Source organism: Ailuropoda melanoleuca, chromosome 5 (assembly GCF_002007445.2).
Source record: "Ailuropoda melanoleuca isolate Jingjing chromosome 5, ASM200744v2, whole genome shotgun sequence".
In the NCBI taxonomy this organism is placed as follows: Eukaryota; Metazoa; Chordata; class Mammalia; order Carnivora; family Ursidae; genus Ailuropoda; species Ailuropoda melanoleuca.
Window position 1 is genome coordinate 99,272,472 of NC_048222.1, and position 15,194 is coordinate 99,287,665.

Sequence of the window (15,194 nt, forward strand, 5' to 3'; positions counted from 1 at the left end):
TTCGGAATAGATTCATTCACAGTTACACAATATGCTACCTGAAAATAAAAAAAAAAAAAACTTAAGCACCAAATCACTTATACTTATGAAGAAATAACTACAAACTTCCCTAAAGCAGTTGCATTGCACAGGCAAGTGGTAAAACAATTTCTCAAATGGACATCATTACTAAATGCGGAAACACCCATTTTGGGTTTAGGTAATATGGCCACAATTAAAGGATCCTACGGGGGTTTACAGCATATAGTAGTCTACCATTCGACTCTAAAGTAGATGGATTTTTCAAAGCAATACTTCATGCATTTGATAATAGATTTGAATATAAAAACAGTTGGAATTTTTTACACAAATACATATTGACACACAGGCATAAATATATACAACACATACACAAAAATGTACATACATACATACATTTACATCTGCAAAATCTTAATGTATACTTCGAAAGCAGTAGAAATTGTTCAAATTTAGGCTCCAGCTTCAGTAAATGTTTTTTTTTTTTAAACAACAGATAACCAGAAAGTAAATTTAAGCATATCGTCTAGCAAATATATATGAGATATTTTACAGGGCTATTCTTCTTTACTTTTTCCTGAAATAGGTTATGTTATATAAGTATTCAGACTAAGGCTTCCTTCCTTATACTAGTGTTAGTTTTTCAAGTTTTATGTCCCACTTTTGTTTTAAAAAAACAAGCATCATTGTGAATTAATTGATATATTTTAAAGATAAATAATCATTTCAATAATCATTTCAATTAATATACATTAAGCCTTAATATGGTACATCTTTCATGAACTGAGAAACATATGAACATAGAAATGCAAAAATTCCAATTTTGCAAAAAAAATTTTTCTTAGACATCCACAGAAATGACTACTTGGTAGGATTTAGGCACTGTTTTTCAATGCTTTCAAATTTTCTGCTCTGAACATGTGGCTTTAACAGCAGAACAGTTATTAAGATATTGTTTTCTTCTTTACTTTATTTATATTATCAATTCAAATGACAGTGGCAATTGGAATAAGTTAGAAGTGTATACCTACGTAAACTGGAAGCAAAATCTAGTATCCAAAGGATATGTCTATCTTAGTAATTGTTACAGTAAAAGAATAACAATAATTTTCCTAAATAAATTATTCTAATGATTGTTTGTAATAAATAGCATTAGTTTTACCATTGTTATCTAAGAGACTAGTAGAATGTATTGCCTAGAGATTTTAGGCATTTTTATTGCTATAGTCACTTAGGGTCTCATTTACATACAGCTCTCCAGTTGCATCTTGCAACGTTGTGTATCCATGGGAAACAAGGTCAAGTCCAAAGGGCATGAAAGAGTAATAGATAGCCTGAAAGTAGAAACAGAGGTCTTAGAAGTCACTTAATATGTTTCTCTGATATACCGGCTTGGAAAAAAGAATATATATATACACAAATATTAAAGAGTACCTCATGCTGACAAGAACATCTCCGTCACGAAAAATAAAGAGAAGGATATTTTCCTGGGTCACATCATGAAAATTGGCACTTTTTTCATTTGCAAAAAATAAGTCCGGTTTCCACAGACATTTGTACATTGTGGGATCCACTGTCAGTGCGTCCGAGCCACGAAAATCACTAGGGAGCTTCAGCCTGGGATCATTCCATTTCTGTCTCAAGAAGATGTTAACTCTATAGTCCTGGGGAAAAAAAATTGTGTGCAGGGGTGTGTTTACTGCTATTTGAAAGTATATATTCAGCACCAGAATAAAAAGAGTTTCAGCGATAAGCAGCACACATATTTTTAGTCTCCCACCATCCACCAGGATCAAAACAGCTTGGTCACAAAATATAAAGAGCTCCATGGGTAATATAAAAAGACCCTTGTGTCTGTTTAACTACTCTCTACAGAAATTTCCATAGCACTTGCTAGCTCCAACGTCAAAATATAACTTTACCAATAATTGCTTCACCTTTATGTGAACGCCAATTACACCAGTTCGTTAAGCAAGATTTAATCAACACGAGACTGCTAAATATTGTCGTTATTCTTCCCAAAAACGGTAAAATAAAATTTAATTAAAAATAGATAAGAAGCCAAGGGGAAATATTTCTACTTGCTTTTTACTAGGTAGAAAGCTATAAAAATAATATATACCTATATATAAAACATATACATTATATAACACATATATATGTCTATAACACACATACCTACAGATGTCTATGTAAGAAGGAAAAAGAAAAACTATCCTTGCTACTCATACATGTACATGATTGTAGAGAGAATTTGAGATAGTCGAATGCGATTTGCATTATGCAAAACAAACGAGTATATCAAAATTTGCGTTATGTTTATTAAACTATAGTAGAAAAATGTTTTGAAAGGTACTAAACAGCTGGCTGTTTTACTTCAGTTTTTTTGTCTATCTCCAAAAATACTCATTTTAAAGCTTTGTAAAAATTGAATTATATCAAGACATAGATTTTAAGAATATGTGAACCTAGAAACTTGTTTAATAGCTTAATACATTTTATATCTGCCAGTGAAGTGGGGTTCTGACACAAATCAGATTGTTGGCATATACAAGCTTAGCATTGAGGATGGTGCTCAGGTCTTTTGATTTTAATTTTATACTCTGTACTCCTAACATGCACAAAAATGCTCAAGGTAAAAACTTTTTGGGGCTTCAGCTTCCTTGTTTTCAATCATTCAAAATTCACAAAATACTGTCTATCCATAGTCTTTTGACATGATCAAAATGAACTAAATCATAAACTTCAAATCACAATCCAAATAATTAACTAGGAAGAGGTTATATATCATCTTTTATTAAGTAATAAGAATAGATTTCTATGAAACGTAAGTGCACATGCTTTATATATGTATAACATAAAACATAGAGCATAATCAAGGAGCAGTAACTGTCCCAGTAAAAAAGCTTGGACAACTTACTTTCTCACATGATCTTCAGACTCTGTATAGTAACTGTGCAAGGGTAAGGTACATAGAAACGATATCCACATACTGAAGTATAGACAGTGAAATAAAATTTAAACTACCTACATCTCATAGCTACTCTACACTTAAGGTTTATAAAAACTTCAACATGTATAATACAAATTGATTCTTAAAAATTATATGCAGATGGTACTAGAGTGCCAAAGTCAAATAAATTAAAGATTATATAAGCTGATACTGAACATATCTGCTCCACTGATTAAAAAAAAGGTAACATTTTTCTAATCAAATGAACATGGAATTAAGGAAGGAATAAAGGAGGCCCAGCACTCTGGAAAATAAAGAGCTACATTGCATAACTACATGAACTGTCAAAATATACACCTATCTTAAAATTCATAATGGGACCTAATTGCTTCACATCTGACAGTGATTAGGACAACAAGAAGTAACAAGACACGTCCCAGACAAAGGCTGATGTACGTCCCATGGTGAGACTTCCAGAAGACCTCATGCTGCTTCCTGATGCAAGCTTTATCCATTCCAGGCAAACATGCACGGCCCTCCCTTCTAAAAGGAATACACATTAGGTTCAATTATTTTCTTTTTTTGAAAAAAGACTTATTTTTTTATTTAAGAGAGAGAGAAAGCACACAAGGAGGGGCAAAGGGGGAGGAAGAGAGAGAATCTCAAGCAGACTCCCTGCAGAGTGTGAAGCCTGATGCAGGGATCCATCCCACCACCCTGAGATCATGACCTGAGCCAAAACCAAGCCTCTGCCACTGAACCCACTGAGCCACCCAGGTGCCCCTAAGTCTAATTTTCTAATAAAATACCAATTGCATTACCTTAGCTGAAGCAAATGGTTGGCATACACTTGACGTTACTTTGAGCACTTAACAGTATTCAACTCCAAATTGTTTGCTAAAAAGCTTCCTTGGAATGATCTGCTAAAATTATCAGTATTCTAAAATTACATACGCTAAAACTATTTTATTACCTTATCTATGTACTGTGTTTTATCACAAGGTAAATCATCAAAAACTACATCTCTAAATTGCCATATTTAAAATGTGCATTCACAATGTCATGATAAAATATATGTCCTTAACTTATCAAGGATTAGTATAAAAAAAACCAGATGAGGTTGCCTATGTATCTTTTATAAACACATTATTAAAGCCATGACTCCTTATTTTGGTCAATGACCATTATATGAAAATACACAACATAAATTCTTCTTTATTTATTTAATTTTTCATTTGTTTATACATATATTACTATAATATCATTATATAGGTATTTACTATGTGTTAGGCATACACAGTCTAAGCGCTTTGCAAAAATAAATCTATTCCTCAGAGTTTATACTAAAAATACTTTCCTGATTCTCTAATATGCTTCCTATTACAGGAAAGCATGACTGAAGTATCTCATCATGTTTTTCTTTTTGCCTGGCAGCTAGGGAACTGAAGGCTAAATTCTATAGCCAAATTAATTTCTCTCTCATATCCTTGTATGACTATCACTGCATGGCTCTTTCACATTTAGTCCTATTTCAATCATTTCCTTGCATTTTTTTGTTATGATGATAGACTCAAGCACTTGCCAGAAATAGATATGGATGAAAAGTAAAATAACAGTCGAGGGATTGTCATATACTTGACAAGAGTCTGTCACCATTGTTTGGATGTCACTTTCCAGAAACTCTGCCAATGTGGCTTTTAGACTCAAGATGCTTTATTTTAGTCTAATACTAGGTTTTCTTATTTTTTTTAAGTTTTTTATTTACTTATTTATTTGAGAGAGTGAGTGAGCGAGAGAAAGCACAAGCAGCAGGAGAGGCAGAGGGAGAGGGAGAAGCAGACTCCCCGCTGAGCAGATGCTGTGCTGGATTCCGGGACCCCTGAGATTATGACCTGAGCCGAAGGCAGGTGCTTAACCAACTGAGTCACCCAGGTGTCCCAGGTTTTCTTATTTTAATAGAATGTTAGGTGTATTTTTAGAGATATAGATATTAAGACCTATTGGTATTCTTTAACTGGATTAAAACAACTACGTTTTGGAATGCACTTTAGCTTACATCTTAGTAACTATTTTCCAGTGACATTATATTGATATTTTATAGTGATACTCAAGATATCTGACAGGAATTAAAGCAATTCTAAGCTTTAACTTTGGCATGCTTTGCAAAATTAAAAAGAAGCCACCTTGTAATGTTTGGGGTAGAACTTCAGAAATTACCCTAGCATTAATACTGAATTCCCCTTAAAATCTTCATACATACACACATTCTTTGGGGAGCACTAGTCTATGTTCCACTATTCTATCTCCAAAAATGGTATGGGTAACTCATCTAAAATTATACAGCAAAATTATTTTTCTTTTAAAATTTTAAAGCAATTTGAATGGTGCTTCTCCATGTGAAGTTCATTCTTCTAAATCCTTCTTGAAGTCTAATCAATGTTTCCATCAATCCAAGAATATCTTTATATCATCTATGTCTTTATATCAGTTATTAAGTTCAAAGCATTCTAGCCAGCCAAAAGCTGATTAAAGCCCAATGTAGCCCTACATAATATCAAAGGCTTTGACAAAATAAAACATATCTGTGGGAAAAATTTAAAAATTACAAATTATGTAAGAATGTTTTAATGCCACCTCTTTTTAAATTCTATATATTATCATAAATAATTTTTTGTAGTTATATTAATCAAATTATGAAGTCTAATATAATGGAACCATCATGAGCTTGGAAATATAAAGTTCCTGACTCAAGTTTCAGTTCTGAGTCTTAAAGCTTTGACCCTGAGTTTCTTAAATTATCTGAGATCAATTTCTTTCTCTTTTTTTTTTTGCATTTTTTAATTTAATTTAATTTTATTTTATTTTATTATTTTATTATTTTATATGTTAGTCACCATACAGTACATCCCTAGTTTTTGATGTAAAGTTCTATGATTCATTACTTGCGTATAACACCCAGTGCACCGTGCAATATGTGCCCTCCTTAATACCCATCACCAGCCTATCCCATTCCCCCACCTCCTCCCCTCTGAAGCCCTCAGTTTGTTTCCCAGAGTCCATAGTCTCTCATGGTTCATTCCCCATTCTGTTTACCCCCCCTTTCTTCTTCCCTTTCTTCTCCTAACGATCTTCCTACTTCTTATGTTCCATAAATGAGTGCAACCATATGATAATTGTCTTTCTCTGCTTGACTTATTTCACTTAGCATTATCTCCTCCAGTCCCGTCCATGTTGCAGTAAATGTTGAGAAATCGTTCTTTTTGATGGCTGAGTAATATTCCATTGTATATATGGACAACTTCTTAATCCAGTCATCTGTTCAAGGGCATCTCGGCTCCTTCCTCGATTCAGCTATTGAGGACAATACTGCTATGAACACTGGGGTGCATAAGGCCCTTCTCTTCACTACGTCTGTATCTTTGGGGTAAACACCCAGTAGTGCGATGGCTGGGTCATAGGGTAGCTCAATTTTTAACTTTTTAGGACCTCCACACTGTTTTCCAGAGTGGCTGTACCAATTTGCATTCCCACCAACAATGTAAGAGGGATCCCCTTTCTCCACATCCTCTCCAGCAATTGTTGCTTCTTGCCTTGTCAATTTTTGCCATTCTAACTTTCGTAAGGTGGTATCTCAGTGTGGTTTTGATTTGAATTTCTCTGATGGCTAAAGATTTTGAACATTTTTTCATGTGTCTATTAGCCATGTGTATGTCTTCATTGGAAGAGTGTCTGTTCATATCTTCTGCCCATGTTTTGATTTGATTATTTGTTTCTCATGTGTTGAGTTTGAGAAGTTCTTTGTAGATCTTGGATACCAGTCTTTTATCTGTAGTGTCGTCGAGGTCTTTCATCCATTTGGAGTTTATTTTTGTGTATGGGGTTAGAGAGTAGTTAAGTTTCATTCTTTTGCATGTAGCTGTCCAATTTTCCCAGCACCATTTATTGAAGAGACTGTCTTTTTTCCACTGGATGTTTTTTCCTGTTTTGTCAAAGATTAATTGCCCAAAGAGAGGTTGTTGCCTATGTTCTCCTCTAGGATTTTGATGGATTCCTGTCTCACGTCGAGGTCTTTCATCCATTTGGAGTTTATTTTTGTGTATGGGGTTAGAGAGTAGTTAAGTTTCATTCTTTTGCATGTAGCTGTCCAATTTTCCCAGCACCATTTATTGAAGAGACTGTCTTTTTTCCACTGGATGTTTCATCCATTTGGAGTTTATTTTTGTGTATGGGGTTAGAGAGTAGTTAAGTTTCATTCTTTTGCATGTAGCTGTCCAATTTTCCCAGCACCATTTATTGAAGAGACTGTCTTTTTTCCACTGGATGTTTTTTCCTGTTTTGTCAAAGATTAATTGCCCAAAGAGCTGAGGGTCCATTTCTGGGTTCTCTATTCTGTTCCATTGGTCTATGTGTCTGTTTTTGTGCCAATACCATGCTGTCTTTGTGATCACAGCTTTGTAGTATAGCTTGAAATCTGGCAACGTGATGCCCCCAAAGTGTAGATTGCTCTGGGTAGCATAGACATTTTAACTATGTTAATTCTTCCGATCCATGAGCATGGAATATTTTTCCACCTTTTTGTGTCTTCTTCAATGTCTTCCAAGAGTGATTTGTAGTTTCTAGAATATAGATCCTTTACCTCTCGGTTAAGTTAATTCCAAGATAACGTATGATTTTTGCTGCTATTGTAAATGGAATGGATTCCCTAAGTTCTCTTTCTTCAGTCTCATTGTTCGTGTATAGAAATGCAACTGATTTCTGAGCATTGATTTTGTATCCCACCACATTACTGAATTGCTCTATAACTTCTGGTAGTTTGGGGGTGGATTCTTTTGGGTTTTCCATATAGAGTATCATGTCATCTGCAAAGAGAGACAGTTTGACTTCTTCTTTGCCAATCGGGATACATTTTATCCCTTTTTGTTGTCTGATTGCTGTTGCAAGGACTTCTAGTACTATGTTGAATAATAATGGCGAGAGTGGGCATCCTTGTCATGTTCCTGATCTTAAGGGAAAGGCTTCCAGCTTTTCCCCATTGAGAATGATATTCGCTGTAGGCTTTTCATAGATGGTTTTTATGAAATTGAGGAATGTGCCCTCTATCTCTACACTCTGAAGTGTTTTAATCAGGAAAGGATGCTGTATTTTGTCAAATGCTTTTTCTGCATCTACTGAGAGGATCATATCGTTTTTGACTCTTTTCTTGTTGATATGATATATCACACTGATAGGTTTGTGAATGTTGAACCACCCTTGCATCCCAGGGATGAATCCCACTTGGTCATGATGGATAAGCCTTTTAATGTACTGTTGGATCCTATTATCTAGGATCTTGTTGAGAATTTTGGCGTCCAAATTCATCAGGGATATCGGTCTGTAATTCTCCTTTTTGATGGGGTCTTTGCCTGGTTTGGGGATCAAAGTAATACTGGCCTCATAGAATGAATTTGGTAGTTTTCCTTCTGTTTCTATTTTTTGAAACAGCTTCAGGAGAATAGGTATTATTTCTTCTTTGAATGTTTGGTAGAATTCCCCGGGGGAATCCATCAGGCCCTGGAGTCTTTTCGGGAGGTTTTTGGTAACTGCTTCAATCTCTTCATAATTAATTGGTCTGTTTAAAAAATCAATTTCTTCCTGTTTCAGTATTGGTAGTTTATAGGTTTCCAGGAAGTCATCCATTTCTTCCAGATTATTTAGTTTATTGGCATAAAGCTGTGTTTCTAATGATCCTTCCTATTTCATTGGTGTTATTGTGACCTCTCCCTTCATTCATAATTTTGTTAATTTGGGTCCTTTCTCCATTCTTTTGAATAAGTCTTGCCAGTGGCTTATCGGTTTTATTTATTCTTTCAAAGAACCAGCTTCTAGTTCTGTTGATCTGCTCTACTGTGCTCCTGGTTTCTAATTCATCGATCTTTGCTCTAATCTTGATCAACTGCTTTCTTGTGCGTGGATTAGGCCTGTTCTTCTCTTGCTGTTCCAGCTTCTTGAGGTGAGAATATAAAAACTGCGTTTTAGATTTTTTTGTTTTTTTGAGTGAGGCTTGGATGGCTATGTATTTTCCCCTTAGGACTGCCTTTGCAGTGTCCCATAGGTTTTGGACCATTATGTTTTCATTCTTGTTGGTCTCCATAAATTGTTTAAATTGATTTTTGTTTTCCCGGTTTATCAAATCATTCTTGAGCAGGATGGTTCTTAGTTTCCAAGTGTTCGAGTTTCTTCCAAATTTTTCTTTGTGATTGAGTTCCAATTTCAAAGCATTGTGGTCTGAGAATATGCAGGGAATAATTTCAATCTTTTGGTATAAGTTGAGACCTGTTTTGTGACCCAGAATATAATCTATTCTGGAGAAAGTTCCATGTGCATTCGAATAGAATGAGTGTTCTTTTGTTCTGGGGTATAGTGTTCTATATATATCTATGAGGTCCTTCTGGTCCAGTATGTCATTCAAAGCTCTTGTTTCTTTGTTGATTTTCTGCTTAGGTGATCTGTCTATTGCTGATAGTGAAGTGTTGAGGACCCCTACTATTAACATATTTTTCTCTATATGTCTGTTTGTTTAAGAGTTGGCTTGTGTATCTTGCTGCTCCCCTGTTGGGGACGTAGATATTTATAATTGTCATATCCACTTGTTGGATACATCCTTTAAGAATAATATAGTGTCCTTCTGTATCTCTAACTACAGCCTTTAGTTTGAAATCCAATTTGTCTGATATGAGAATTGCTACCCCAGCTTTCTTTTGAGGTCCACTGGCATGAAAAATGGTTTTCCGTCCTTTCACTTCAGTCTGGATGTATCTTTAGGTTCAGAATGAGTCTCTTGTAGACAGCAAATGGATGGGTCATGCTTTTTATCCAATCTGCCACGCTATGGCATTTTATGGAAGCATTTAGGCCATTCACATTGGGAGTGATTATTGAGAAATATGATTTTAATGATGTCATGTTGCCTGTAAAGTCTTTGTTTCTATAGATTGTAAATTTCTGTTCTGTATCACTCTTGGGGCCTTTTTACCTATGCCACGTCACATCATAGTGCAATTTGCAATTAGATCCAAGGATACAGTATTGAAAGCGGCCAGGGCAAAGAAAGTTCTCATGTACAAAGGCAAAAATATTAGGATTACATCAGACCTGTCTACACAGACCTGGAATGAGAGAAAGGGTTGGGGGGACATTTTTAAAGCTCTTTCAGAGAAAAACATGCAGCCAAGGATCCTTTATCCAGCAAGGCTGTCATTCAGAATTGATAGAGATAAGGACCTTCCAGAATTGCCAGTAACTGACCAATTTCATTACCATGAAACCAGCCCTACAGGAGATATTAAGGGGGTTTCTATAAAAGTTAAGAGATCAATTTATTAACATAAAAACAACAGGAAAATTAATTCCTTTTTAAATAATTTTTATTTTGTTATATTAGTCACCATACAGTACATCCCCAGTTTTTGATGCAATGTTCCATGATTCATTACTTGCATATAACACCCAGTGTATCATGCAATATGTGCCCTCCTTAATACCCATCACCAGCTTATCCCAATCCCCCACCCCCCTCCCCTCTGAAGCCCTCACTTTGTCTCCCAGAGTCCATAGTCTCTCATGGTTCATTCCCCCTTCTGTTTACCCCCTTCATTCTTCTCCTACCTATCTTCCTATTTCTTATGTTCCATAAATGAGTGAAACCATATGATAATTGTCTTTCCTAATGTGATAATTCAATAAAATGCTCAATGTAAAAGATTGATATAGTACCTGCTATAGAAATGAGTTAGTTTCCTTTCCATTAAACATCCTTGAGAATCTAGCTACAGAGTATATCATATACTTCCCAAAAAGGTTTATTTAAATTCCTCCTAAATCCCTAGGTGATCGGTAGGCTCAGTCATTTATTAACCATATATTCCTTCCATGCTCTGGGTACTAAGGATACCGCCGTGAGTACCCTCAGACTTCAAAGAAATAATTGTCAGTTACAATGACAAACAGTTAAATACAGAACAATTTGAAAAAGATTATGAAAATGGACATAGATTGCATGGGGCATCTAGACTCAGTATTAGTTAAAAGTAACCAAGTGAACTGACACCTACACTGAGACCTGAAGACAGGACATTTAGACAAACGTGGGTCTGAATTACGTCCTATTATGTGCCCTAAGGCAAGTCACCTAATTTCTCTGAGCTTCAAATTCATCAATAAAATTAATCCTCAGTTATTCACAAGAAACAAATAAAAGGCTGTATCTAAAGCATGAAACCTGGAACAAAGAGGGTACTCAAAAGTTAACAAATTTATTATATGTATTATTAACATTATTACCATTACAGTTATCACCTCTTTGAAAAGGCTCACAATTACTATTGACAGCATTCCTTTTCTATTGCTATAAAGATGCCACCTATAAGTTTCAATTGGTTACTGAACATCAAAACTAACTTTAATTCTATTCTTTAAAAGCTTTTAAAAAGTCTTTTTTGTGTACCAGATGCAAAGACTATGTTAGTTGCTGGTTACTACACAGATGAATACAATACAGTACTGGAAAATAAAGCAATTTCTGATTATTAATATTAATTATTAATATCTGATTAATCTCATATTATTCAGAATTCACAGACTTAAGACACAACAATTAACAATAGCAAGTTTGTTTTATGGACTAACAAAATAAAACATCTACTTGTTTTTATGTTCCAGACTAAATTCAATGATTACAAAGGAGGCTTTTAGTTAACAATCAGTTTTACTTTGCTAGGTCAAACATTCATTTTTTTCTTTCATTTGTTCATTCATCAAACAGTAATTCATTAAGGGCTTTCTATGTTTGAAGGTCTGAGCTACCAGTCTGAGAGGGATAAAAATTTGAGGGCCACACCCTCAGGAATTGATGATTAAACAAGCAAGGAAATAATTGGTAAGGATTCTAGGGGTGACAGCACTTGCTGAGAGAAGAAATGATCACTTTGGACACGGGTCAGGAAAGGCTGCAAAAAGTAAATCTGAGGAGTTCTCTGAGAGTGGGCAGAATTTTGACAGGTGGTGATATCAGGAAAGGGTAGGACTAAAGTAGGAAGCAAAAGTCACTGTTTCTTAAGTGTTTTATCAGCAATACAAAAGAATCACTGAATACCAAGAAACATAAAATGGCAGAAATTGTCAAGATCATCACTAAAAGGAGGCCAGAGTAAGAGATAGAGGTTTTAGAGTGACGGGGAGAAAGACACTAAAGTCAAGACCAAGAAGAAATACACAAAGAACTCTTAAAATTTAACAATAAGACTACAAACAACCCTGTTAAAAAATGGGCCAAAGATCTCAACAGACACCTCACCAAAGAAGATATACTGATGGCAAATAAAGCTACAAAAAGATGTTCCACTTTATATGTCCTTAGGGAGATGCAAATTAAAGCAATGAGATACCATTACATAACTGTCAGAAAGGGCCAAACCCATCACACTGGTGACATCAAATGCGTATGGAATTGGAAATGATGATGAGCAATCATGTTTATCACTGACAAGGCATGGAGAGCTGGCACATTCATACACCACCAAGAGCTAAATAAATGTATAAACTTTCCTGGAGGGTTATCTGGCAATATGTATCAAAATTTAAAGAAAAGTCAATAAATTTCAACAAAGTAATACATCCTAAGAAAGACATGTACAAAGATGAAGTTACCCCCAAAAAGTGAATGCAAAACATAGTATAAACAAAATGAAAGGGAATAAACACAAAAGTAAGAAAATCAAAATTTGGAAATTAGGAAAAAAAGATTATTATTTGCCCTTTCAGTATCATGCTGAAACATTGTACAACAAGCCCACCTAAGGATTGTAGGATTCTCTAGGGAAGTGTAACTTTGTCTGACTTGCCACTTTCTATTAGTTAGGGCCCAGACTCTGCAAAAGCAGATAAGGTACAGAAGATTCATAAATTGCAAATGATATTTGCCTGGTACAGATGCAAATGTTCTATGTCAGGTAGAAAAGATATCCCCAAAGATTATGCCTTTATTGCCCTGTGAGACATTAACAAGCCTGTATCTAATTTAGCAATCTAATTTCAGCATTCATTCTTTCACTTCAAGCTCCTGAATTTTCCACTGAAGCAGCTTTACTATCCCGCTGGGTCCCTCACTAATGAGTTAAATAAATCACTAACATGTCCGTACTTCCTCACTAAATGTACATTTTTAACTTTTAAATAATTATACTTTGTCCTCAAAAACTTACACATAGAAATACCATTTAATCCAGCAATTCCACTCCTAGGTATCAACCCAAAAGTACTGAAAGCAGAGACTCCAACAGATACTAGCACACCCATGTTCATTGCAGCATTATTCATAAGAGCCAGAAGGTGGAAACAGCCCAAGTGTTCATCAAGAGATAAATGGATAAATGAAATGGTGTATACAGGCATGCCTTGGAGATATTGTGGGTTCAGTTTCAGACCACTGCAATAAAGTGAATATTGCAATAAAGCAAGTCAAATGAATTGTTTGCTAGTAAATATAAAAGTTATATTTACACTGCAATATAGTCTATTAAGTGTGTGATAGCACTATGTCTAAAAAAATGTACATATCTTAACTAAAAAATACTTTATTACTAAAAAATACTAACCATCACCTAATCTTTCAATGAGTCATAGTATTTTTGCTGGTGGAGGGTCTGGCCTCAATGTTGCTGGCTGCTGACTGATCAGGGCAGTGGCTGTGGCAATTTCTTATAAGAAGATAACAATGAAGTTTGCCACATCCATTGATTCTTCCTTTTGTGAACAATTTCTCTATAGCATGAATGCTGTTTGATAGCATTTTACCCACAGCAGAACTTCTTTCAAAACTGGAGTCTGTCCTCTCAAATCATGCCTCTGCTGCTTTACCCACTAAGTTTATGTGATGTTCTGAATCCTTTGTTGTCGTTCCAACAATCGACACAACGTCTTCACAGAGTAGACTGCATCTCAAAAAAACACTTCCTTTGCTCATCCAAAAGAAACAACTCCTCATTCATTAAAGTTTGATCATGAGATCACACCAAGTCATCCCATCCTCGGGCTTCACCTCTAACTCTAGTTCTCTTGCTATTCCCAGCACATCTTCAGCGACTTCCTCGACTGCAGTCTTGAACTCCTCAAAGTCATCCATGAGGGTTGGAATCAACTTCCAAACCCCTGTTCATGTTGATATTTTGACCTCTTCCCACGAATCACAAATGTTTCTAATAGTATCTAAAATGCTGTATCCCTTCCAGAAGGTTTTCAATTTATTTTGCCCAGATCCATCAGAGGAATCACTACCTATGACAGTGATAGCTTTGCAAAATGTTTTTCTTAAATAATAAGACTTGAAGGTCAAAACTACTTCTTAATCTCTGGGCTGCAGAATGGATGTTGTGTTAGCAGGTACGAAGACGACATTAGTATCATCGCCCATCTCCATCAGAATAGTTAGATGACCAGGTGCATTGTCAAGAAGCAGTCATAGTTTGAAAGGAATCTTTTTTTCAAGCAGTAGGTCTCAACAATGGGCTTAAAATATTCAGTAAACCATGTTGTAAACAGATGTGCTGTTATCCAGGCTTTGGTGTGTTACTGACAGAGCACAAGCAGAGTAGATTTAGCATAATTTTTAAGGGCCCTGGGGTTCTCATAATGGAAAATGGACACTGGCTTCAATTTAAAGTCGTCAGCGGCACTAGCCCCCAACAAGAGAGTCAGCCTATCTTTTGAAGCTTTGAAGCCAAGCACTGACTTCTCCTTTCTGGCTATGAAATTCCTTCTTCCAATAGAAGGCTGTTCCCTGTACATTGAAAATCTGCTGTTTCCTAAGGCCTCCCTTAATTATCTGAGCTGGATCTTCTGCAGAACTTTCTGTAGCTCCTACATTAGCACTTGCTGCTTCACTCTGCACTTTGATGTTATAGAGCTGTCTTCTTTCCTCAAACCTCATGAACTAACCTTTGTTAGCTTCAAACTTCTCTTCTGCAGCTTCCTCACCTCTCTCAGCCTTCACAGAATTGAAAAGAGTTAGAGCCTTGCTCTGGATTAGGCTTTGGCTTACGGGAGTGTTGTGGTGGCTTGAAATTCTATCTAGACCACTAAAACCTTCTTTATACCAGCGATAAGGCTGCTTTGCTTTCTTATCATTCCTATGTTCACTGGAGTAGCATTTCAAATTTTCTTCCAGAACTTTTCCTTTGCATCCACAACG

General features: G+C 35.6%; 1 protein-coding gene across 4 annotated transcripts in view; it reads right to left on the reverse strand.

Moving 5' to 3' along the window:
* GLRB (glycine receptor beta) overlaps positions 1–15,194 on the reverse strand; it is a 93,199-nt gene that overhangs the window by 29,758 nt on the left and 48,247 nt on the right. For all 4 annotated transcript variants that reach the window (XM_034661468.1, XM_019799702.2, XM_011225046.3 and 1 more), the window contains 2 exons: positions 1,453–1,682; positions 1,270–1,352 (listed from right to left, as the gene is read on the reverse strand). In XM_034661468.1, the coding sequence (XP_034517359.1) occupies positions 1,270–1,352; positions 1,453–1,682 (313 nt within the window). The remainder of the gene's footprint in view (positions 1–1,269; positions 1,353–1,452; positions 1,683–15,194) is intronic.